Source organism: Rhinolophus sinicus, chromosome 3, assembly GCF_057876585.1.
Source record: "Rhinolophus sinicus isolate RSI-liver-muscle chromosome 3, RSI-T2T, whole genome shotgun sequence".
NCBI classification, from domain to species: Eukaryota; Metazoa; Chordata; class Mammalia; order Chiroptera; family Rhinolophidae; genus Rhinolophus; species Rhinolophus sinicus.
Window position 1 is genome coordinate 49,844,102 of NC_142503.1, and position 23,371 is coordinate 49,867,472.

The window sequence follows — 23,371 nt, forward strand, 5'->3', positions numbered from 1 at the left end:
TCTTTCTGGTATGGCCATCAGACCTGTTGCCATATTACCCTTAATGTTCTGAATGCCACCAAAATGTCTTCCTTTCAATTATTTCCTTTATCTTCGGGTACAGAAAGAAGTCATTGGGGGCCATATCAGATGAGTAGGGAGGGTGTTCCAACACAGTTATTTGTTTACTGGCTGAAAACTCCCTCACAGACAGTGCTGCGTGAGCTGGTGCCTTGTCGTGATGCAAGAGCCATGAATTGTTGGTGAAAAGTTCAGGTTGTCTTAACTTTTTCACGCAGCCTTTTCAGCACTTCCAAAGTAAACTTGATTAACTCTGTCCATTTTATACAGATTTATAATGCATAATCCCTCTAATATAAAAAAAAAAAAAGGTTAGCAACATCGTTTTGACTCTTGATTTGGACTGCCGGAACTTTTTTGGTTGTGGAAATTGGCTGACTTCTATCGTGCTTTGACGTTTCGTTTCAGATCGTATGAGTACACCCATGTTTCATCACCAGTGGTAACACGGCCCAAAACATCGTCCTGCCTCTCCAAAAGGTCTTGGCAAACTTCGCCTCTCCTTTACTTTTTGTTCATCGTGTGCTCCTTTGGGACCATTTTTACACACACACCTTTCTCAGGCCAAGATGTTCAGTTAAGATTTTCCTGTTTCTCTATCAATGTTTACTTGGTCTGCTGTACTTCTCACACTCAGCTGACAATTTTGATACAGAATTTGATGAATTTTTGCAATGTTTTCGTCAGTTCTGCTTGTTACTGGCTGCCCTGACCTCTCTTCATCAGTGACACGTTCTCTCCCCTCAGAAAAATGTTTAACCCGTTTGTCCACTGCCGTTTTCTTCACGGCATTATCCCCATGAACTTGGACTAACATGTCCCTGACTTCACTTCCACTCTTGCCAAGTTTAACAAAAAATTGAATGTTTGTTCACTGCTATAATTCAAGCTCAGACATTCTCGTGATGTCACACAAAAACACGCAACAACAATAATGAACAACACTCAGCAAGACACCACCACACGTCGACATGAACACAGCTGTGAGGCACTGATATACGGAGGTTATGACCTTACCGAGCTGTTTGTATAGTGCTGCCAATGTAAGCGCACGGTGGCAAGTTCGCGAACTTAATTGTCAGATCTCATAATTCTGGCCTTAATATGTAAAAGGAAACAAATCAAACCTAAGAACGATCACTTTCACATTCTCTTTTGTCAGTGAAAAATATATCAGCATTTATTCCTCCCATATAACTTCCACAAAAAATTTTACAGTAATCAAAATTTAACGTAAAATTATTTATTACATTAAGAACTCCTAAAGACTACATGGAATCTAAACTTTCAGAAGCAGCACTTCTCAAAAGTAATCCGGAAAATGCACTGAGCTATAAGAATCAAATGTATCAAGTTGCTATAACAGTTCACTAACATATCAAAAGCTTAGAAAAACGAATAAAAAAGTGTTAGTCTTTCTTTAAAAGGCTAATGTCTATTAACAGCTTAAAAGAGGACACAGTAGGGGGTTAATATGTTGTTGTCTGAATCACTTTCATCAGTTTAAGTACCTATTAGTCCTTATTAGCAATGTGCTCACAAGGTGCTATTGGTCTTTTAAAGTTTTTTCTGCTTCTTCTTAGTCTATTTGCCCACATAAGATTCTCTGATAGCCGTGTCTGAAACAAAGTTTAGATTTGTATTTTTCTTTAGATTTTAGATTTTTGAATTTCAGATTTGCATTTAAAAAATGTTTTCTCCTATGTGGAATCTAAAGAACAGAATAAATGAGCAAACTAAGCAGAAACAGTCTCAGAGATATAGAGAAAAACTGAGGGTTGCTAAATGGGAGGGGGGTGGGGATGAGGGAGAAAGTGAGGGGATTAGAAAGCACAAATTGGTAGCCACAGTATTGCCACGGGGACATTAAACAGTTTGGGGAATATAATCAATAATGTTGTAAAGATTTTGTAGGGTGTCGATGGGCACTTGTCTTATTAGGGAGACCAATTCATGGACGGTGTAGATGCCTGACCACTGCGCTGTACACCTGAAGCTGAAGCTGAATAATATTCAGTGTTAACTATAATTACCGGGTTTCCCCAAAAATGAGACCTAGCCAGACCATCAGCTCTAATCCAGAGCAAAAATTAATACAAGACCCGGTCTTATATAAGACCGGGTCTTATATTATAGTAAAATAAGACCGGGTCTTGTATTAATTTTTGCTCCAAAAGACACTTTAGAGCTGATGGTCTGGCTAGGTCTTATTTTTGGGGAAACACTATATATATATATATATATATATATATATATATATATATATATACACACACACACACACACATATATGTGTGTATATATAATATATGTGATATATATATACACACACATCTATATATATATATATATACACATATATACATCTATATATAGATGTGTGTGTATATATATTTATATATCTATATATTATATGGTCACGGGACGTGGAGTACAGCATAAGGAATAGAGTCAGTGGAATTGTAACAGCTGTATACGATGTCAGAGGGGTAGTGGAGGGTTATCTGTTTTGTACAGCTCAAACTAATTTAAAAAAAAAAAGTTGAGAGAAAATAACTGTTTTCTCAGGCGGCCGGTTTGCTCAGTGTTAAGAGAGCAGTGCTCATAACACCAAGGTCGCCAGTTCGATTCCCACATGGGCCAGTGAGCTGCACCCTCCACAACTAGAATGAAAACAACGACTTGACATGGAGCTGATGGGTCCTGGAATGACACACTGTTCCCCAAAATTCCCCAATAAAAATTAAAAAAAAAAAAAGGAGACTTTTAGGACTCTGTTCAAAAGTAAATTGTTCAGCATATCTACACACCCAATCTGTTTTTATCTTATAACTTTCAACAATATGAAAGTATGTACTCTTCAAAATTTCTCCAAGGGGGAGAAATCAAGATCTTCTGAGGAACAAAAGCAATTCGCATGCTCTCCTAAGTAAGATCACTAATACAGAACTGAATATAAAACCAATGTTTGCAAAGTAAAGCTGGACAGTTTATTAAAGTTAGTTCTAGCATACCCAATGGTTATTCTTTAGGTATCACAAACTTACTGTTTTAAAACTGAAATTCAAATGATAAAACTGAAAAATAACATGGTCAAAGTTCAATGGACCTAGTTGCAAGGACTTGTGGACCTAAAAGGAGCTCTGTAACAAAAACTGAAAGTAACCTCAGGGTGATCGGATCATAATTCCTAACTGGGCAGGTCATGGTGGGTAGTCATGCCTCAGGCCTATAAACGGTTTATCTTCACCTTAAGCAAGCCCTGTCCATTGTTTCTGTGCAGCTAGGTTAACACACTTTTGAAATGCCTCTTTCAGACCCCTTGGAGGCATAACCACACTCAAGGGAGCAAATAATCTTGTTAACTATCCTGTACCTTGTTTTCACCCACTTTCATGTAATCTTCCTTACATTCTCTCCTTAATTCCAAATGTATAAAAGAAACTGCACAACTGTCATTCTCCAGAGCATTTGAGATCTTGCTTCCCAGCATGTCGTCGGTTTGGCTAAAATAAACTCTTATAAAATTCTCTATAGGTTTGGACATCTCTTACATCGACACACCAAACTTTGAATAAAATCTAACTTCAAAAAACTTTTATAACAGTTTTGAACAGGAAAATCTTTCTGAAGAATTCACATTTGTGAAATGATATATTATAATATAGTAATTTTAGCAAGTTTCCCAATTCTAGCTCTACCAGTAATTGGCTGGGTAATCCTGAGCAAATTATTTACCTCTTTTGTCTGTTTTGGGAGTGGAAGGTGGTGGATAGGGAAAAGAGAGGGATGGGGAGAGAATCTCTAAGGGGTACTTTGTAAGCTCTACATTCAGTATTTCAAAGGGAAAAGATTTGCTCCTTTTAGGACTATATTCGGAAGTGAAATTAACTTAAACTGTTTAGCATACCCCTATGTCTCATCAGTTCTTGTCATTTTCAACAACGTGGAAAGTACTTCCCTTAAAAAACTAAACATACTCGGACATTTCCACTTACAGTTTAATTCTTTCCAGATCAAAAGGGTGTTAAGCTGCATGTTAACAAAATACTGTATAAAATAATTAGTGGAATTATAAATAGATAAAACTCTTTGGAGGTCAACTTTCCAGTATCTCTCAAAATTTAAAACATATGCCACTTGAACCAGTGAAGGATAGAATATGCCACCTCAAAATATGCCACACTGGCAGAAGGATAATTTTAAGCTGAAAGCAACTGAAAAAAAGTGGATAAAAGAAGTTATCTGTGTTCCACCCTTTACCTAAAAGCAGAACATAAATTTGTAAAAGTGTCTCCCCTCCCCTCTCTTCCAGAAGGCAGAAATTAATCACCAGACACAACTCTAGACCCTTATGAGCCCAGAGATGGCACCAGAAGAATCTACATAACTTTACTCATTAGTCCTTATCCTTCAAAAGTGCCCCCATAAATATTTACCTTCTCACAATATGTCAGAAACCCAAAGTCCTTTTCCTTTGGCTTGTCGCTGCTCTACAAATTTATTGTTCTTTCGTTAAGATGCTATATATAAGGCCAAGGGCTAACCACCCCTTTGAGTTACTCACTATTGAGTATTCCTTCCCATGTGTTTGCATGCTAAACTTGTTTGTTTTTTCTCTTACTAATCTGTCTCTTGTCAGTCTAATTTACAGGCCCCAGCCAGAGTATTTTAGGACGGTACAGGAAAAGGTTTCCCCTCCCCTAAACCAGCAATTCCAGATGCAGGAATTTATTATACAGATGTACATGCACATTTGTAAAACTACATACATACAAGAAAATTCACTGCAGTATTTTCCAAAACAGTAAAATAACTGGAAAAAAAACACTGAGGTTCATCAATAAAAGAATGGTTAAAAAAATGTGATATGTCCACACAAAAGAATACTTTGCAGCCATTAAAAAGAACTGAGGATGCTCTGTATGTTCTAATACGGAAGTGCAAAAAATGCAATGTGCAAAACAGTGTCTAGAGAGTATACTATCATTTGTTTTTGTTTTTAAAGACACAAATGTAAATACTTGTGCATGCACAGAATATCTCCAGGATACACACACACACACACACACACACACACACACACAGAGTAATGATGTTGGTTGGCTCCAAGAGGGAAAAACTGGATGGCTCATGGGCAGGGGCAGCAGACTGATGTTTCACTGTATACCTTTGGAATTTTGTGTGATGTCTATACTGAAAATTGTTCAAAAGACTTCTAAAGTATTTTAAAATACATTGAAGGATGAAGAAGAGTAAGACCCTGCTTCAGTTCTCAAGGAATTTAAAATGTCACACAGAATAAATTCATTCATTTTATAATATTTACCAAGAGTCCTTTTTGTGCCAGGCCTCTGGGGGATGTGTCCCTGTCTTCATGGAGCTTATACGCTACCAGAGATTAATGTACACTATTACGGTGACTAGCGAGATAAACTAGTCCAAGTAAATCAATACTTAGAGAGCAGACTTCTGACAATCTCAATTTTCACATCACTATCCAGAAATAAGTGAAAGCAGTCTGAGTTCCCCTAAAACAGATTAGCAGTAGAAAAAGAACAGTGACAGATGCTAAGTAGAAGTTATTAGAAGTAGGAAGCATGAGAGACGTATTAATAGCTGATAATATTACTACACAAAAGCAAGAGACAGAAAAAATTTAAAGTAAACATGAAACCAAGTAATCACACAATATAATTCAAGCATTCTCCAATTAGGACTCAGTTATACTACAAAGATGTTTATTATAGTCAGGTTTTTAGAGATCTCAGTATGCATATTTTGCATAGGAAAAATGCTATACTTGGTATTAAGTTTAATAAGCTAGCCCACAAAAGCTTATTTTACTCTATTTAAATATTTTAACATGCATACAAGTTCTGACAATTAAGTTCGTGAACTCATCCTAAAAAAAGTGCTACACACCTCATTATTGAATATCACTATGGTCACCTTCGAAGTACTCCCCTTGGGAAGTTATGCACTGATGTCAGTGCCTAGTCCACCCTTCAAAGCAATTTTGGAACTCTTTTTCTGGAATGGCCATCAGAGCTGTCGTCATATTATCCTTGATGTCCTGAATGTCATCAAAATGTCTTCCTTTCAATAGTTCCTTTATCTTTGGGTAAAGAAAGAAGTCACTGGGGGCCAGATCAGGTGAGAAGGGAGGGTGTTCCAATAGTTATTTGTTTACGGGCTAAAAACTCCCTCACAGACAGTGAGTGCTGTGTGAGCTGGTGCATTGTCATGGTTTGGAATTGTTGGCGAAAAGTTCACGTTGTCTAACTTTTTCATGCAGCCTTTTCAGCACTTCCAAATAGTAAACTTGATTAATTGTTTGTCCAGTTGATACAAATTCATAATGAATAATCCCTCTGATATCAAAAAAGGTTAGCAACATCATTGCACCACGTTCATGAACTTAATTGTCAGAACTTGTAAAATACTTTCCATAGAACACTATGTATACCATGAATAATTAAATTTCTAATAAATAAAAAAAAAATCAGAATTCCAACTTGGATGCCAAGAATGTCACAGAAGTGGTGACTCTTCTACCTCCTAGGACTAGAAGAGAAGCAAGGACAGTGTGTGAGAACAATATGTGAGAACAAAGAATTGGGATTTAAAGGCAAGATAGGTTTATCTGTCCTTTCCTCCTCCTCTCTCCCATCCTAATTAAAGAACAGCACTGAGCTGGACAAAAAGAGTTGGGAAGTGAGGGGAAGGGTTGAAGAAAGACAGCGTTCTTCTCTACTTCTGGTAGAGAGGATCAGACCTTAACAGGGCACTGAAATGAAGGGAAACAGAGCGGCCAAAGTTGAGCCTAAAGTAACAGCAGGATTTAAGAAAAAAAGAGGAAAGGAAGGAATTCTCTAGCCAGTTCAGTAAAAGCAATCACTCCTTACATTATACACAGGTACACACAAATTAGGGATCAGAGTAGTAATATCAATTAGTACTCTATTGCAAATAACATGATTTCAATTCAAGGGATTTAAACACGATAGGGATATTTTGGCGCATGTAACTAAAATCCAGGAGAGGATCTGCTCCAAGTTTGTTTGATCCAGCAGGTCAATAAAATCATCAAGAAATTTCTTTTTGTCTTTTCAATCTGCCATCCAGTACAAACTTCATCCCAAGGTTAGATTCCCTAGTGCTAAAGGAGGGCTACAAGCCAGGGTTACATGAAGAAAAGCACTCTCCCAGAATTCTGAGCAAGAGTTCTGAAACGCACCTTATTGAGATCAGCCTAACTCTCATGCCCACCCAGAATCAAGTTATGTAACCAGCAATGAAATCTGATTGGCTAAAATCACTCAGAGGCTCACTCCTAAAGCTGGAGGTAAAACAGTTTCCCTCAAAGAACCATGGGGGTCTTTTTCCTGGGCAAGATGGTGGAGTAGGTAAACGCTGTGCTTAACTCCTCTCACAACCGCATCAAAATGACAACTAAACTACTGAACAACCATCATGGAAAATCTCCTGAAGTCAAGCTGTACCAAAGCCCTACAACATACAGAAGAAGCCACCTGCAGACTGGTTGCAGGGGTGGAGACATGGAATGGGCCGGTGCCACACCTGCATGTGACCACTGAAAATCAGGAGGGATATCTCAGCTGTGGAGGTCCACCCTCCACTTCATCCCCCCAAGGAGCAAGAGGTCCCAGCCCCACACCAGGCTCCCCAGCCCAGGCTTCCCGTGCCAGGATGAGAAGTCCCCACAACTTCTGGCTGTGAAAACCAGCAGAGATTGTGGCTGAGTGAGATGAAGGCGGCTGCAGTCCCAGGCACTCCTCTTAAAGGGCCCATGCATGGACTTACTCACTGATGGACTCACTCACTGAGCTCCAGCTCTAGGGAAGCAGCTCGAAAGGCACCAGGGACATACAGGGAGAAACTGAATTGTCTGGCTTCAGAGCAAGGACTGCAGGGGCAGCTTTGGCTGGGACAGAGGTGCTGGTGGAAGCCATTGTTTCTTTGTTGAGCCCTTCCCCCTCCCAGGGTGCAGACGCAGCAATATCTAATCTCCATCAACCTGGCTAACACCATTCACTCAACCCACGCTGGTGATTCCGAGACCTGCCCCAACCAACTTTTGCCCACCCCCACTCCCGCCAAGCTGCTTCCAGTGGCTTTTCCATACAAATGGCATGGCATGGCTCATAATGCAGACTTCCTTAAAACTCTCAAAGGTTCACAAAACCCAAACAAGCAGCAACTGGCTTTGGCATGTCCCATACCTCTGGCAGAGCAGTCTCAAGGCCAGCACTAGGAACAGCTGGCCTTGGTTAGCATCTTGGCCTCTTGAAGCACCTCCAAACCCAGCGTGGGTGGCGGCCATCTTCAGATTGCTTTGTGGCTCATGTCAGGTGGCCCTGGGTAGAGCACAGGCAGTGGCTTAACTTGGCCTGTAGCCAGACCTCTCGCAAGAGGCCCCAGGGCTGGCATACCTGGTGGCCAGCTTCAGACTGAGCTGGAGCATCATTCAGCCACCTCCAAGGATGACATATCCAAAGGGTGGACTAGGCAGTCGCCAGAGTCCTGCAAAAATGAATCCTGCTCTGTAGAGTCAGCCCTTGCAAAACAGCTTCTCCACTGTAGTCATGGTCAGTCCTCACAACAAATCAGCCCAAAGATCAATCCCTCCTATTGACGAACAAACAGCAATCAAGGCCCAACTACAACAAGAGGGCACACACAAGGGACACACCTGGAGCACCCAGCTCTGGTGACCAGGGAGACTGTGCCACTGGACCCCACAGGACACCTGCTACATAAGGCCACTCTACTCAGTTCGGGAGGCATAGCAGCCCTACTGAATACATAGAAACAAACACAGAGAGGCAGTCAAAACGGGGAAAGAGAAACATATCCCAAATAAAAGAACAGAACAAAGCTCCAGAAAAAGAACTAAATGAAATGGAGACAAGCAATCTACCATACTCAGAGTTCAAAACACTGCTTATAAGGATGCTCAATGATCTCTGGGAGAACTTCAACAAACATACAGGAAACATAAAAATGGAGATAGAAAACATGAAAAAGAACCAGTCAGAAATGAAGACTACAATAACTGAAATAAAGAATACATTAGAGGGAATCAACAGATTGGATGAAGCAGAGGGTTGAATCAGTGATTTAGAAGATAAGGTAGCAGAAAAGACCCAAACAGAACAGCAAAAAGAATCTCCCCACCGCCCGTAAATGAGGATAGTTTAAGGGGCCTCTGGGACACCATCAAGTGTACCATCACAGGGGTACCAGACGAACAGAGAGCAGGGAATTGAAAGCCTATTTGAAGAAACAATGACAGAACACTTCCCTAATCTGGGAAAGGAAACAAATACACAAGTCCAGGAAGCACAGAGATTCCCAAACAAGATGAATCCAAACAGGCTCACACCAAGACACATCATAATTAAAATGCCAAAGGTTAAAGACAAAGAATCTTAAAAACAGCAAGAGAAAAGCAGTTACTTACCTACAAGGGAGCTCCCATAAGATTGTCAGCTGATTTCTCAACAGAAACTTTGCAGGCCAGAGGGGACTGGCATGAAATGTTCAGTGATGTAAAGCAAGGACCTACAACCAAGATTACTGTACCCAGGAAAGCTATCATTTGGAATTGAAGGACAGATAAGAGCTTCCCAGACAAGAAAAAGCTAAAAGAGTTCATCACCACAAAACCAGTATGACAAGGAATCTTAGAGGGACTTCTTTAAGACAAAAAAGATTAAAAAGTTAAAAATATGAATAATAAAATGGCAATAACTACTTATCTATCAATAATTACTTTCAATGTAAATGGATTAAATGCTCCAATAAGAAGATATGGTGGATGAATGGATAAGAAAACAAGACCCTTACACATGCTGCCTACAAGAGACTAACTTCAGATTAAAAGACACACACAAAGACTGAAAGTAAACGGATGGGAAAAACATAGTTCATGAAAATGGTTAACAAACAAACAAACAAAAGCTGGGGTAGCAATAGACAAAATAGACTTGAAAACAAAGGCTATAACAGACAAAGAAGGACCCAGTCATCCCACTTCTGGGTATTTATATGAAGAAACCCAAAAACGCTACTTTCGAGGGGATATGTGCATCCATATGTTTATTGCAGCATTGTTTACAATGGCCAAGATGTGGAGGCAGGCTGAATATACATCGATGGATGAATGGATATAAAGTAGGTGGTACATATATACAACGGAATATTGCTCGGCCATGGCAGTGAATGGGTTCTTGCCATCTGCAGCAGCATGGATGGACCTGGAAGGTACTGTACTGAGTGGAGTATGTCAGACAGAGAAAAACAGATGCAATGTGATTTCACTTACATGTGGAATCTAAAGAACAAAATAAACAAACTCAGATACAGAAAACATTTTGATGGGTCCCAGATGGGAGGGGTGTTGGGGGTGCGTGGAAAAGAGGAGGGGATTAAAAAAGTATAAATTTGTTGTTACTAGACTTATTGGGGTGACAGGTGAGAAGGGGGTTGAGGGCAGGATGAAAAAAGTAAGAGGATTAAAAAGTACACACTGGTAGTTACACAATAGTCACGGGGATGTAAAGTAAAGCACAGGGAATATAGTCAATGATATGGTAATAACTATGTATAGGTGCCAAGTGGGTACTAGACTAGTCAGGGGAGTCACTTCTTAAATTACATAAATGTCTAACCACTATGCTGTACACCTGAAATTAATATTAATATATAATAATATTGAATGCCAATTGTAACTGAAAAATTAAAAAGGGGGAAGGTGAAGGGGAATAAGAAGTTCAAATTTCCAGGTGTAAAACATGTAAGTCATGGGGATGTAAGGTACAGCATAGAGTAGACAGTCAATAATACTATGATAGCATTGTATGGTGGTGATCAGACGGTGATCACTTCTTTAAGTATATAAATGGTGAATAACTATGATGTATACCTGAAACTGATATAATATTGTTAGCTATTATGTATTTTAATAAAAATCTTAAAAACAAAACAAAACTGTGGGCTGTGTCTATGTGGGGAAGGACAGTCAATATTAGAATGAAAATACAGGCAGAAATCAAGAGAAGAAAAAAATATGTAATGAAGAGGCAGCCGGGGTTTACTATAAGATATTCACAATAAAGATCCAGAATCAACACAAAATATTATGTATAATACTGACAGTAAATCATTAGGATTATTCTTTTTACAAACAAAAGCCAAAATTGTCTCCTGAGACTACTTCTACTTAATCTAATACTAGAAATGCTACTGTAGCTTTTTAAAAAAAGTAACATAGAAAATTTAAAAATCTAGTTTGATACTTATACAATTTCTAATTCCAGTAGGATATATTAAAAAAGATATAAATCAAACTAAACACCTTGCTCTTGGTTAGGGTGATAGGTGAAGACTGAGAGTATGTATGCCTGCTAGATTTTTAAACCTATAGCAATGACAAGTATAAAAACATATGGTACTGGGTTAAAAATTAAACATTATCAACAATAAATTAAAATCTTTCTCTAGAAATGCTATAACAAATTTAAGAACTTAAGGTATCATATATAAGAATTAATACAAATCACTATCTCAAAAAGACATCTGTACTCCCAAGTCCACTGCAGCAGTATTTACAATAACCAAGACATGGAAACAACTTAAGTGTCCACTAAGAGATGAATATTATTCAGACATAAAAAAGAAGGAAATCCAGCCACCTGCGATATAACATGGATGGATCTTGAGGGTATTACACTAAGTGAAATAAGTCAGACAAAGACAAATATTTTATGATCTCCCTTACATGTAGAATCTAAAATAACTAAACTCACAGAAACAGAGAACAGATTGGTGGTTGCCAGAGGCAGCAGACGGTGTGGGGGAAGGGATGGGGGAAACGGGTGAAGGTAGCCAAATGGTAAAAACTTCCAGTTATAAATCAGTTCTAGGAATGCAATGTACAGCCTGATGCATATAATTAACAATACTGTATTATATATTTGAAAGCTAAGAGAGTAAACCTTAAAAGTTCTCATCATAAGAAAAAAATATTTATGCGACAACATGAATGGACCTAAAGGGTCTTATGCTAAATGAAATAAGGCAGACTAAGAAAGATAAATACCATATGATCTAACTTATATGTGGAATGTAAACAACAAAATAAACGAACAAACAAAACAGAGTCACAGATACAGAGAACAAACTGATGGTTCCCGGGGTGGGGGATGGGGGTGGTTGGGGAACTGGGTGAAAAAGGTAAAGGGATTAAGAAACACATATTGGTGGTTACAAAATAGTCACGGGGATGTAAAGTACAGCATAGAGAATATAGTCAATAATGTTGCAACAACTATAAATAGTGCCAGGAGTGTACTAGATTAATTGGTGGGGATCACTGCATAAATCATATAGATGTCTAACCACTATGTTGTACACCTGAAATTAATATAAAATAGTACTGAATGTCAACTATAACTGAAAAAAAAAGTATTTAAAATAAAAAATATTTTTAACTATTTGAAGTGATTGATGTTAACTAAACTTTTTGTGGTAATCATTTTGCAATATATACATATATCAAATCATTTTGTTGTATACCTTGAACTATGTCAATTCTGTCTCAATAAAACTGGAATAAAATTAACATAATAACTTGGGAAAGAATCTTGAAAAAGTAATACTGTTGGCCTTCTTTGGCTTCAGTTCCCGAACTACCCACCACCAAGAGGGTTTTCAGGACGCCTCCCCCCTGCACACCCCCACCCCCGCACCCCCCCCACCCCCGCCCCAGGTATCCTACACTGAATACACAGGCCTGGACACGGATAGGGTTGCCCTTTCCAAAGGACCCGCCTCCCCACCAAGTAAAAATCCTGGGTCCCCTGAGGCGTATACATTATTCTACACAAGGAGGAAGGAGGTGATTAAGGACAAGGTTGTGGGGCTGGAACCTCAAACCCCCTTTCTTCTCTTTATCTTTGGGAAATGGTATAATCCCTTTGGATAACAGTTCGGCATTATCTTATACAAGTAGAAAATTCACATACTTTATGACCACAAAATTCCATTCTGAGATAAATACCCAAGAAAAACTCTCATACGTCATTACCAAAGACATGCACAAGAACGCACATACCATAGAAACAGTAACTGGAACAATCCAAATGCCCATCAATAGAAGAATGGATAAATTGTGGCATTATCACACAATGGAATATTACACAATAGTCAAAACAAAGGTAGTGCGTCTAAATTTAAACATATGAATTTTACCAACATAACACTGACTGAAAAATAGTAAGTTCCAGAACATATCCTTCATACAAATTAAAAAATAACAAAATGATATACTTCATATTATACAAATGATAAAATTATGGAAAATTAAAAAAGGTAATAATAAACATAGATTACAAACAGTAGTTAACTCAGGTGGGGAGAGGAACACAAAATTGGATATGCTATTATGATGATTTTAGCTTTTGTGTTAGGTTAGTTTATTATTTAAAAGTAAATAAATACAGGCATGCAACAAATAAAAAAGGGCCATGCATGAACCAATAATGAGTATGTGGCATAAATCAAGGGTTAATTCAATTCTGTACACGTAAGATCTAAAGAAAGAAAATATTGTTGGAGCAACAATTTGGATCCATTCCTCATCGCACATCTTAAATCCTTCATCTTTATTTTTAACTCTATGTTCAACAATTTTAAAGTCTGTAGCAATATTTATCCCAGTTGTGGAGAAAAACTAATTATGGATAACTTTGGTGTAATCTGATGAACCAAGTATGTATTTGGGAAATTTTTCCATAAAAATACCTGAGCACTTACAGGGAGTCTCAGCTATGGGAAACATCTATTCATATAAAACACTTCATTCACCAATAACATAAATGAGGTATCAGAGTGACTTCTTTTATCTTCTTAGAATTAACTAAAAACAATTAAAAGGTCTGTCTCTTTTTTCATGTAACCCGCCATTGCTAGTCATTCCAATTGAAGTTTTCCATTCCAAATAAGAAAACATCTTGTTTGGCGTCACGTGGATCTCAACTCTACCCTCCACACCCATTCAGTCATTCAACAAACATTGCTGAGCACCTACTATATACCAGACTATGCTAAAGGTACAAACATGAATAAAACACTCTTGCACGTCCAAAAGCTCAAAGAGTTATAGCACAATGCTTCTCAAAGTGTGGTTAGAGGAATATATAGAAAGGAATTACACAAATGTTTGTAATACATACCAATTCTTGGATCCTGCCCTACACTTACAGAATTAGAATCTTAGGGGGTAGAGCCTGTGTAAACGTTTTTTTGAAAGTACTCAGGTTGATTCTCTTAACATAAAACATTTTGAGAATTATTGTCCTAGTGCAGTGGTTCTCAAACTCTATCTCACAACACCTTCATACTCTTAAAATTACTGGGCCTACGATTCTGATTCTGACACCAATTCTGATATGTGCGGTTTTTCTCCACACTGAGCAATTCTCTGACACAAGCAGGGTGTCCTACAATTCAACCTAATTCTGACACCCTCTACTTGGAGTCAGTGTCAGATTCCACAAGTTAAGGGCTCAGTCACACAAGACTGTTCCTACTTAGGCTGCCAACTGAAAGCCCAAGTTGTTACCTGTGCTTCAGACCAACTGGCTATAAATCAGGGGTTTCCAAGGACCCCCTCCTTTGGTTCAATTAATTTGCTAGAGCTGCTCACAGAACTCAGGAAACTAATGTACTCACTAGGTTACTCGTTTGTTACAAAGGCTATTCAAGGATACAAATCAACAGCCCCATGAAGAGATTTGTAGAGTGAGGTCTGGTACAATGGGACATGAATGCCTTCTGGTTTACCAACCTGGAAGCTCTCCGAATCCTGTCTTTTTGGATTTTTATGGCAGCTTCATTACATAGCAGGACTGATTAAATCATTGGTCACGGGTGACTATGACCTCTAGCCCCTTTCCTTGCCCTAGAAATCAGAAGATGGGACTAAAAGTTCCAACCCTTGAATCATGGTTGGTTCCCCTATCAAAAGCCCCCATCAATCTGCAGAATAATATAGCTTCTATTGGGAAAACCATGGTCACGAGTGGCCTTAACTTTCTCCCTTCCCAACTTGAAGAGACATCTGGTTGCCAGCTGTGTAGCTCCTAAGAGTCACTGCTTGCCAAGTAGTTGGCAGAAGGTGGTGAAGAGCTGACCACCTGTAATCCATTCTGACACTGCCTTTGACCATCACTTTGCAGAACTGGATACATTACAGAAATTCCAAAAGGAGTTGGCTAAATTTCAAGGTAGGAAATTGGCCATTTTGGCTTTAACTCAAATCAACGAGTATGATGTTGGAGAGAGGAGAAAATAAGATAGTCACTAAAGCTTATAGGAATAATTTACAGAGCTCTGTCCTTAACCTCTCCCAGACATTGTCCACCATACTTCTATCCATCATTACTTTAAAGGTAAGTGCACAAACAGCTAAAACGGGAAAACTGTATCTCTGTCTACGTAAGTATATGTCATTTGTATTTTTCACTTTTATGTAAGTCAGTGTGGCATATATATTATACACAAATATATATATTTAATGAATAACATGGAGAGTTTACTTACCTTATATGTTGTTTTTATGCCTGCTGTACACTGTGTGAGTGAGTGTGTGTGTGTGAGTGTGTGTGTGTGTGTGTCATGAAGAACTGTGTGTCAGAGGTATAGATATAAACAAACGGGAAGATGCCACAGTTTGGGAAAGGTGCTTGCTTTATTAAAAAAAAAAAAAAATCAATACAATTTCCCCACAGATTCATGATGTAAAATTCTATAATCAAGGCTTGTAGATTTGTAATTATGGTATGTCAGCTACATTTAAACAAGAGTGTTAAAAGATTGTTAAAGTTAAACTAACACAATTGCAGTGTGAATTGTCCTAGTCTCATTCTAATCTACTGGTGTCACTTTCATTTAATCAGAGGAAAACTATGGGCCAATGTCAGTGCTATTTCCAATGCCCTAACATTCTTTGTTCACATTGGATTTTAAGCCACTACCAACCTAAAATGGTTACAAAAAGATGTATTTAAGAAAGTATTTTTAATCAATTAATTCACTTACCAGTGGGCTACTTTAGCAGGCTTTACTGAAAACAAGTTGCCTTTAAAATTATTAAATAACCTTTCATGTTGAATGGATGAAAACATTCTGTTCTTGCAGAAGAATTCCTTAAACTTACCATAACTCTAGTAAAAAACAAAAACAAAAACAAAAACACTTACAAACACAAATCCTACTTGGAAACTTATTGTGAACGTGTCATTTAGCTGAAATACCATACCAACATTTAAAACATCAATCCTATAGTTTCATCTACTTTAGTGAAAATTTATTTATAAATCACTATTTAAATTAATACAGAACAAAGCTACTCTGGCATGGACTCATATTTACAGGATGCATTTAAGTTTTAATTTAAGTAAGGTACAACATTCAATTCACACTATCATCAAAAAGTCTCCAAATAACACAGAAAACAGTGTTGCTAGCTAGTTACAGAAGAGGTATGAATACTAATAATCCTGGTTTGCCTGGAGCTTTTCCAGTTTTACACTGAAAAGGTTCACATCCTAGGAAATCTTTCAGTCCCGGGTAAACAAGGGCAACTGATGCCACCCAGACATAAGGGGGGAGGGGGGGCGGGGAAGGGACAGGGGAAAACTTTATAGTTCTGCACTGGAGAAAACTGTAGTAGTATTTGGTAACTCCCTGCTAGGGTTGCCAGATTAACTGCAACCCAGTAACAGACTATCAGTAGGTCCAGCAATCTACCTGGAGCATGGATCCAAATCTTTAAAAAGGCCCATACCTACCAACTAATACCCACTAACAGTGACACACGTGTAAACAAAGGCTGTTGCTTGAAAAACAGTATAATTACTCAACCAGCTCCTAGTACATACGTATCTCTAGTTTCACAGCCAGAATTAGTTCTGGAAAAACAATTCTGTTTCTGGGAAGGGGGTATTTAAGGAGCCCTAGGAATCAGAGGCACGGGACGAAGTTAGCCTCATTGCTGTCCAACTCTCACTTTGTAAGCCTTTCCTAGTAACTGGACTCTTGCCTTGCTCCTAGGGATCTAACCTCTCTCTTAATATCCATTTCCAGAAATCAGATACTTTGACTTTGTTGCCATTCAAGGTAACAAAGTTTCTCTATGACTAGGGCACTGTGAGGCTTCCTCCTGTTTTCCTAAGGCCTAAAATAATGCCCTTGAAACTTGCTTCTACTTTCCTTTCTAATAGGGTTGCCATCCACTGGCCTGCCTTTACCGTTTTGCCAATATGCTGAAATACCCATCTTTCACTCATTATTTGAGCTCCCCGATGCCAAATACCACCATCTATGTATTGCTTGTTTCCATACTCCTGTAACATTCCACCTGCCTGTCCAGATTTCTTCCTAAAACCCACTACAGGGAACTTTTAGATCACCTGCTATTCTAGCAGATTTGATTTAGACACTAAACTCTAAGAATTCACCCTCCCTTAGTATAGTACCTAGAATATATTGCTAGTGGCTCTATTGCTGGAGAGAAAACTGAAGGAATTGGGGGCATGAAAGATGACTTTAAATCTCTTCTTCCAAATAAAACTGTGATTTCTGAAGAGAAATGAGGCTATGGGAAATGAATATCTGACTAGAAAAATGGTGCTGAGAACAGAAATTGGTTTTTAGGCCATTGCTTTAAGAAACCAATGAACAGAATCCTGTTCTCAAAATCAAGAACATGTATGAATCATGAAACTAATCAAGAAGACTTAAACTAACTTTGGAGAGAGGAGAAAAATGCGTACCTTTAAAAACCTTTTTATTATGAAAAAATTTAAACGTAAGACTATAATGAAGGCCCATCATCATTCAGCCCCAGCAATCTATTAATATGTTGCCCTTTTGCTTCATCTATTTTTTTTTACTTTGCTGATATAAAATGTAGAATTTAAAAAATAGGATAGTAAGGAAGAAGATGGAAAGAATCATAGTAAAATAAATTTCACACACACAAAAAAAATAGCAAAAGAGAGTAGGGAACAATATTTACAAATTAAACGATTATCTACCAAGGCAAAATATGAGTAATAAACAGCTAAAATAGAAATTTTAGGGTGTTTTTTTCTTCAAAAAAAAAAACCACATTGTAGTACTTATGGAAAAGCTTTACACCAAAATGTCAACAGAAAAAGCCATAAAAATAAAATGTACAGCAGACATCTCCATTAATTTATAAGCAATTTGAGATATATAGTAGATTAAGGTTTCACAAAAGTGATCAGTTTACTGAAGTATGAAGAACCAAAATTAAAGTCTGATATGCCCTATCTATTATTGAAATAAGCTGAATATAAAACTTTATTTCCAAGCAGTTCCGTAAGTACTTGGGAATTTTTGAAAGCCTAAAAAGTTAGCTTATAATCTAAATGAGTTTGTTTTCTCTAGAACATGTACTGTAACCATATAACTACTTGAACTGAGTAATTTCATAAACTCGTATAGATCATTAGCATGAGAAAGGACAAGGTCATGTTCACAATAAACGGAAAACTACCATTAGACGTCATTTCTCATATGACTTTTGGCCTAAACCACTCTCCATTACATCTGGTACTTCTGCCAAATAAATTTACTAAAATGACATAACCAAAGTAAGTTTAGCACCGGTGAACAACAGAACTCGGGGGTGAAGTGATAGTGCAAATATTTATATTTTCAACTATGTATCTCAATTCCTCTATTAGCACACGTTTTTAAAAATATTCTTTCTTAAAACATTGTACTTAAAAAGTTGTAGATCAGAAACCCTGGTTCTTTTCCTTGCTCTGCCACTAACTGGTACACTGATCTTAGAGAAGTTTAGTTTTTCCACTTTAACTTCATGAAACCTCAGTTTCTCATCTGTAAAACGGGAATACAAACAATAGTATTAAACATTTATAGCCACTGGCTATTTGCCACATACTAGGTTAAACAGCATAGCAGGCCCTTCTTGCAACAACTTCATGAAGTGGGTACTTACTCCGTTTTACAAATGAGGAAACTGAGGTACGGTGCCAAGTCATATATTGAATAATACATAATAAACGGCAGAATCAAGATTTAAACCCAAGCAGGCTCATTTCAGAAAAGACTGTGCATGTTAACTACTAGTCATACTATTGCCTTACTGCCTTAATAATAAAGTTTCTAGGCAAGTACAGCGCATTACTATGCTAAGCCGGGGAGGAAATCTTTTTTTTTTTTTTTAATGAATTTATTCTCCCCTTTGCCGGGTCTTTCCTCTGGTGGAAATATTTTTAAAAGGGACAACAGGAGGGGCAAAGAGGAAGAAGCCAGCTGGCTATTATCAGATATTTCTAAAAAATAACCTGCTTCTTTATAAGCCTAATTATCTGTACTCCTGGAAGGCCTCATCAAAAAATTTGATCTTCTTGGGTCTGAACAATAAAGTTCTAATAAGCACTGAGTGTCTAACAACAGTCAGGAACGAGAACCGCCCATGACAGAGCTGGTCTACCTGGGACAGCTCTGTAAACAGCATCCCACCACCCCTGAGGCGAGCTTCGCGCCAGGTGACCGAGGAAAGCGTCAGCCCACAGAAGTCGGAGGAGTGTGCGGGAAGTTCACGCCCCGGTTCTTAACGACTGAGTCCCGTCTGCCATGTTAGATCCCGGGGCGCCAACTAGGTCGCGTTTTTGATGAGGACCGGGCTCCCGGCGTCCCCTCCGAAACTTCGAAACGGGCTCGCGGATCCATCTGGGGACAGGTAATGGACTGAATCCGCCTCCCTGCCGTCAGGACGGCGGGGAGACCCGAGGCGCGCACACGCAGGCGGTACGACCGCAGCCCGGCCCAGCCTCCCGATCGCGGCCGCCGCCCCTCCAGCTCCCAGACCGCGGGCGCCCGAGGGGCGGGACTGCCGGACCCTCGCCGCTCAACGGTTGGGCTGTCGAGGGGAGAGGCAGGGGGAGGGACAAGTCCCGGCCCGCGGGGTCGGAAACCGGCGCGCCCGCTCCGTCCCAGCCCGGTCCCCGTCGGCCGCAGAGCCCCAGGTGAGGCCTAGAGTCCGGAGCCCGCCTCGGGCCTGCGCTCCGCCCGGCCTCTCGGGCCGCCATGAGGCGAGGGAGAGGAGGCGCTGGCGGCTGCGCCGCTCGCGGCTCCTTACCGCTTCACCACGCCGGTTTTGATCTTGATCTGCCTCACGCGAGGATCGGCCATGGTCCCTCGGGCGCCGCGGGAAGGAGGGGCGGAGAACCGCGGTAACACAGCAGGGACAGAGCTCGGAGGAGGCGGTTGTGTCGGCGTCGCCGCCGCGCCCCGCGCGCATGCGCAGACCTCGGCGCGTCCCTGGCGCCTCGGCCACACCCGCGGGGCGGGGATCGCGGGTCCCGAGTCCCGGGTCCCGGAATGCTCTCCCTTCGCGCCCGCTGTCTCTCGCCTCCACCCAGTCCTCGTCTCGCGGAGCCTTCCCTCGTCTCACTTAACCCTCCACTTAGTACTTCAACAGCCCTTATTTCAGTGTGGACACAAGTTATACTTTTCCCGGTCTCCCCAGCCTGGGCGGTCTGGGAAACTTCAGTGTCTCCCCCGATAGACTGGTTTGGCTATGACCTTGCTTTGCGAGATTATCCGCTTAATAGAGTCACCTAAAAATCATATTAAGTATATTTCCGATGTCATTAACTGGTGTCAAATGGGACAAAGAGATGTATGTTTAATTAAATAAACTACCATCATGCACACCATCAAGAAAACTCTTTATCCTCTACCTCACACCCCTGTAAAAAAAAAAAAAAAAATGTGTGTAGATATGCACCTCACAAAGGAAATGATTATAGGACTTATTCAAATAATAATCACCTATGGTATATCTTAAGTATTCAACTTAGGAAAAATGTGTGTGGCACACGAAAGCTTGGGCTTCGGGGTCAGACAACGGGGTTCCACCCTGCCGAGCCTGTTACTTTGTATGCAAAATGGAAATAACAATGCCCACTTCACAGAGTAAATGTGAAGATAAAAGCTCAATGCCTGATGCATAGGAGATACTCAGTAACTTTTGGCCATTGTTGGATATTCTATAAAAAACGTGCCTGTTGCCACAACATGAGGCACACCTCCAGTCAGCCTCTTCCTGATGGAGTCTCCCCAGGACGCAGGGCAGAGCCTCCGTTGTTTTTGTTGTTGTTGTTGTTGTTGTTGTTTTCTTAGTATCACCCTCAACGACATCTACCTGACTATCTTTTCCCTTCCCTACTTGATTTACTCATTCTGGCTTTCATGTCTAGCTCTGGGACACCCACCCAATCTGCCAATCCAAGACCCTTATTTTAAATCCAGGATCAAACAAAACCCACCTCCTGGAGAAAGTCTATGACAGATCCCTGCCTGTTCAAACTCCCTGGATACTTTAGATCACCCAATATTAATTATTTTTGGTATATTTCTTTTAAAAATTGTTTGAGTCCTTCATGAGGGTGTGCTAACTCCCTCAGTTGGATTATAAGCATCTTTAGAGGCAAGAATCTTGTCTTCCATAAATCTTTCTCCCCTAACCTCCTCCTGTGTTCTGTACACACCAGGTGGTAAATTCAATAACTATTGTCATCCAACTGGCTGGCACACTGAAATACAGTTTCAAATGACATAGAAGAGCTGTGAAATACTGGGGGGCGAGGCGTAAAAAAAACAAAAAACCCAGCAGACTCACCAAAGCAAAATGCTATAATTAGAAATCCAGTAGATGGTTAATATAGAGTTACTGGTCAGCCCCACAAGGCAAACAAATAGAAGCCAAAAGATTGTGCAGCTAGGGCTCTTGTTGCTAACGAGACTATCCCTTCAGTCTGGCAACAAAAGCCATGTAACTCTTCATATTTTCCTTTTTGCCTTGGTTTCCAGAACCTTAGAGCTCAGTTTCATGTTGATTTGCAGGAATTTCCCTCAGCCTAGGTTTTCTGATGTAAACAACTACTATCTTCCCCAACCCACAACTCTACTTCCACCCTTTTGCTCTTTTTCTCTTTCTTTTAATGATTTTGTACCTGTGACTTTACTGTAAACCAGTAGTAAATAAATGCAACACAACAGCCAAAGACTGCTGCTGCCCCCAGGACAGTGTGTGTTCGTCTGTCTGTGTGTACTAAGTTGTATGCTTGAGGCTATGGGCTAAGGTCATGGAGTGTGGCCTCACCCCTAGGGATTGGGGATCAGGCAGAATTGTTCCCAGTGTGAGTTTACAGTAGTGATTAAGGGCTTTAACTCTGGGGTCTGACTGCCTAGGGTTACATCCTATTTCTGCTTTTTACATGTAAACTTGAACAAGTTACTAACTGCTTTATGTTCCAAGTCTCTTCATCTGTAAAATGTGGGTGATAATAATAATAGTACCTACCTCATAAGGTAGTTATAAAGCTTAAATGAGTTAATATTTGTAAAGTGCTTAGGACAGTGCTGGTACTTATTAAGACCCATGCAAAGTGTTCATTAAATAAATAAGTCCTGGGAAGGAGGTGCGAAATAGGAAACTAAGAACATAGTAGGATACACATTCGTATGAATACAGAAATGTACATGTTATCATTAGTGAGATCATACTGAATTCATGTTTAACTGTTAACTCCATAGAAAAAGGACCTGTATTAAACTTATTCACCACTGTATCCCAGTATGTAGCAATGCCTAGAACATCATATTTACTCAATAAGTATTTATTGAATGAATAAATGCTGCTTTAAAACTCTTTTTTCCATTTAACAGCACATCACGGAGCCTTCCCATTCCAGCAAGTAGGCTACTAAGATAATTAGAAACATACACACACACACACATACACACACACACACACACACACACACACACACACCATCGTTCTCTGGACCTGCTCCTTTGGTCTGGACTTTGAGGAGATAGACCTCTGGAGGGTCCTTTCTTGTTACTGGAATATTGACCAAGGGAAAGTGTACTAACCCAAGTGGCCTTAAGGCCTTTGAAATAGAAACTATGCACATTGCATTTCTCAGTGTTTGGCACCCTTTTGTTCTGTTATCTCTAAACCTTAATGGAGTTCTTTTTAAATATTCCAGCCTGGGCCTCAGGTGAACTGTAAGAATGAATCTGTAGGGGACTCTATAGGGATAAGTTAATCAACGTTTGAGATTGAGAGTTGACGAGATCCCCAGGACTGGGGGAATCTGGCAGAACAAGGGGAAGTCTAGCCATCTCCTCCCTGAGTGGCAGTTCTTCCATT

The 23,371-nt window shown here is 39.7% G+C and overlaps 1 protein-coding gene across 1 annotated transcript in view; it reads right to left on the reverse strand.

Annotated features, from left to right (window-relative positions):
* The window catches only part of TBCA (tubulin folding cofactor A), a 67,617-nt gene extending 47,169 nt beyond the window's left edge, over positions 1–20,448 (reverse strand). Inside the window, exon 1 of the mRNA XM_019728165.3 lies at positions 20,288–20,448. Coding sequence (XP_019583724.1) covers positions 20,288–20,340 — 53 coding nt within the window. The 5' untranslated portion in view covers positions 20,341–20,448. The remainder of the gene's footprint in view (positions 1–20,287) is intronic.
* Positions 20,449–23,371: the final 2,923 nt, after the last annotated feature.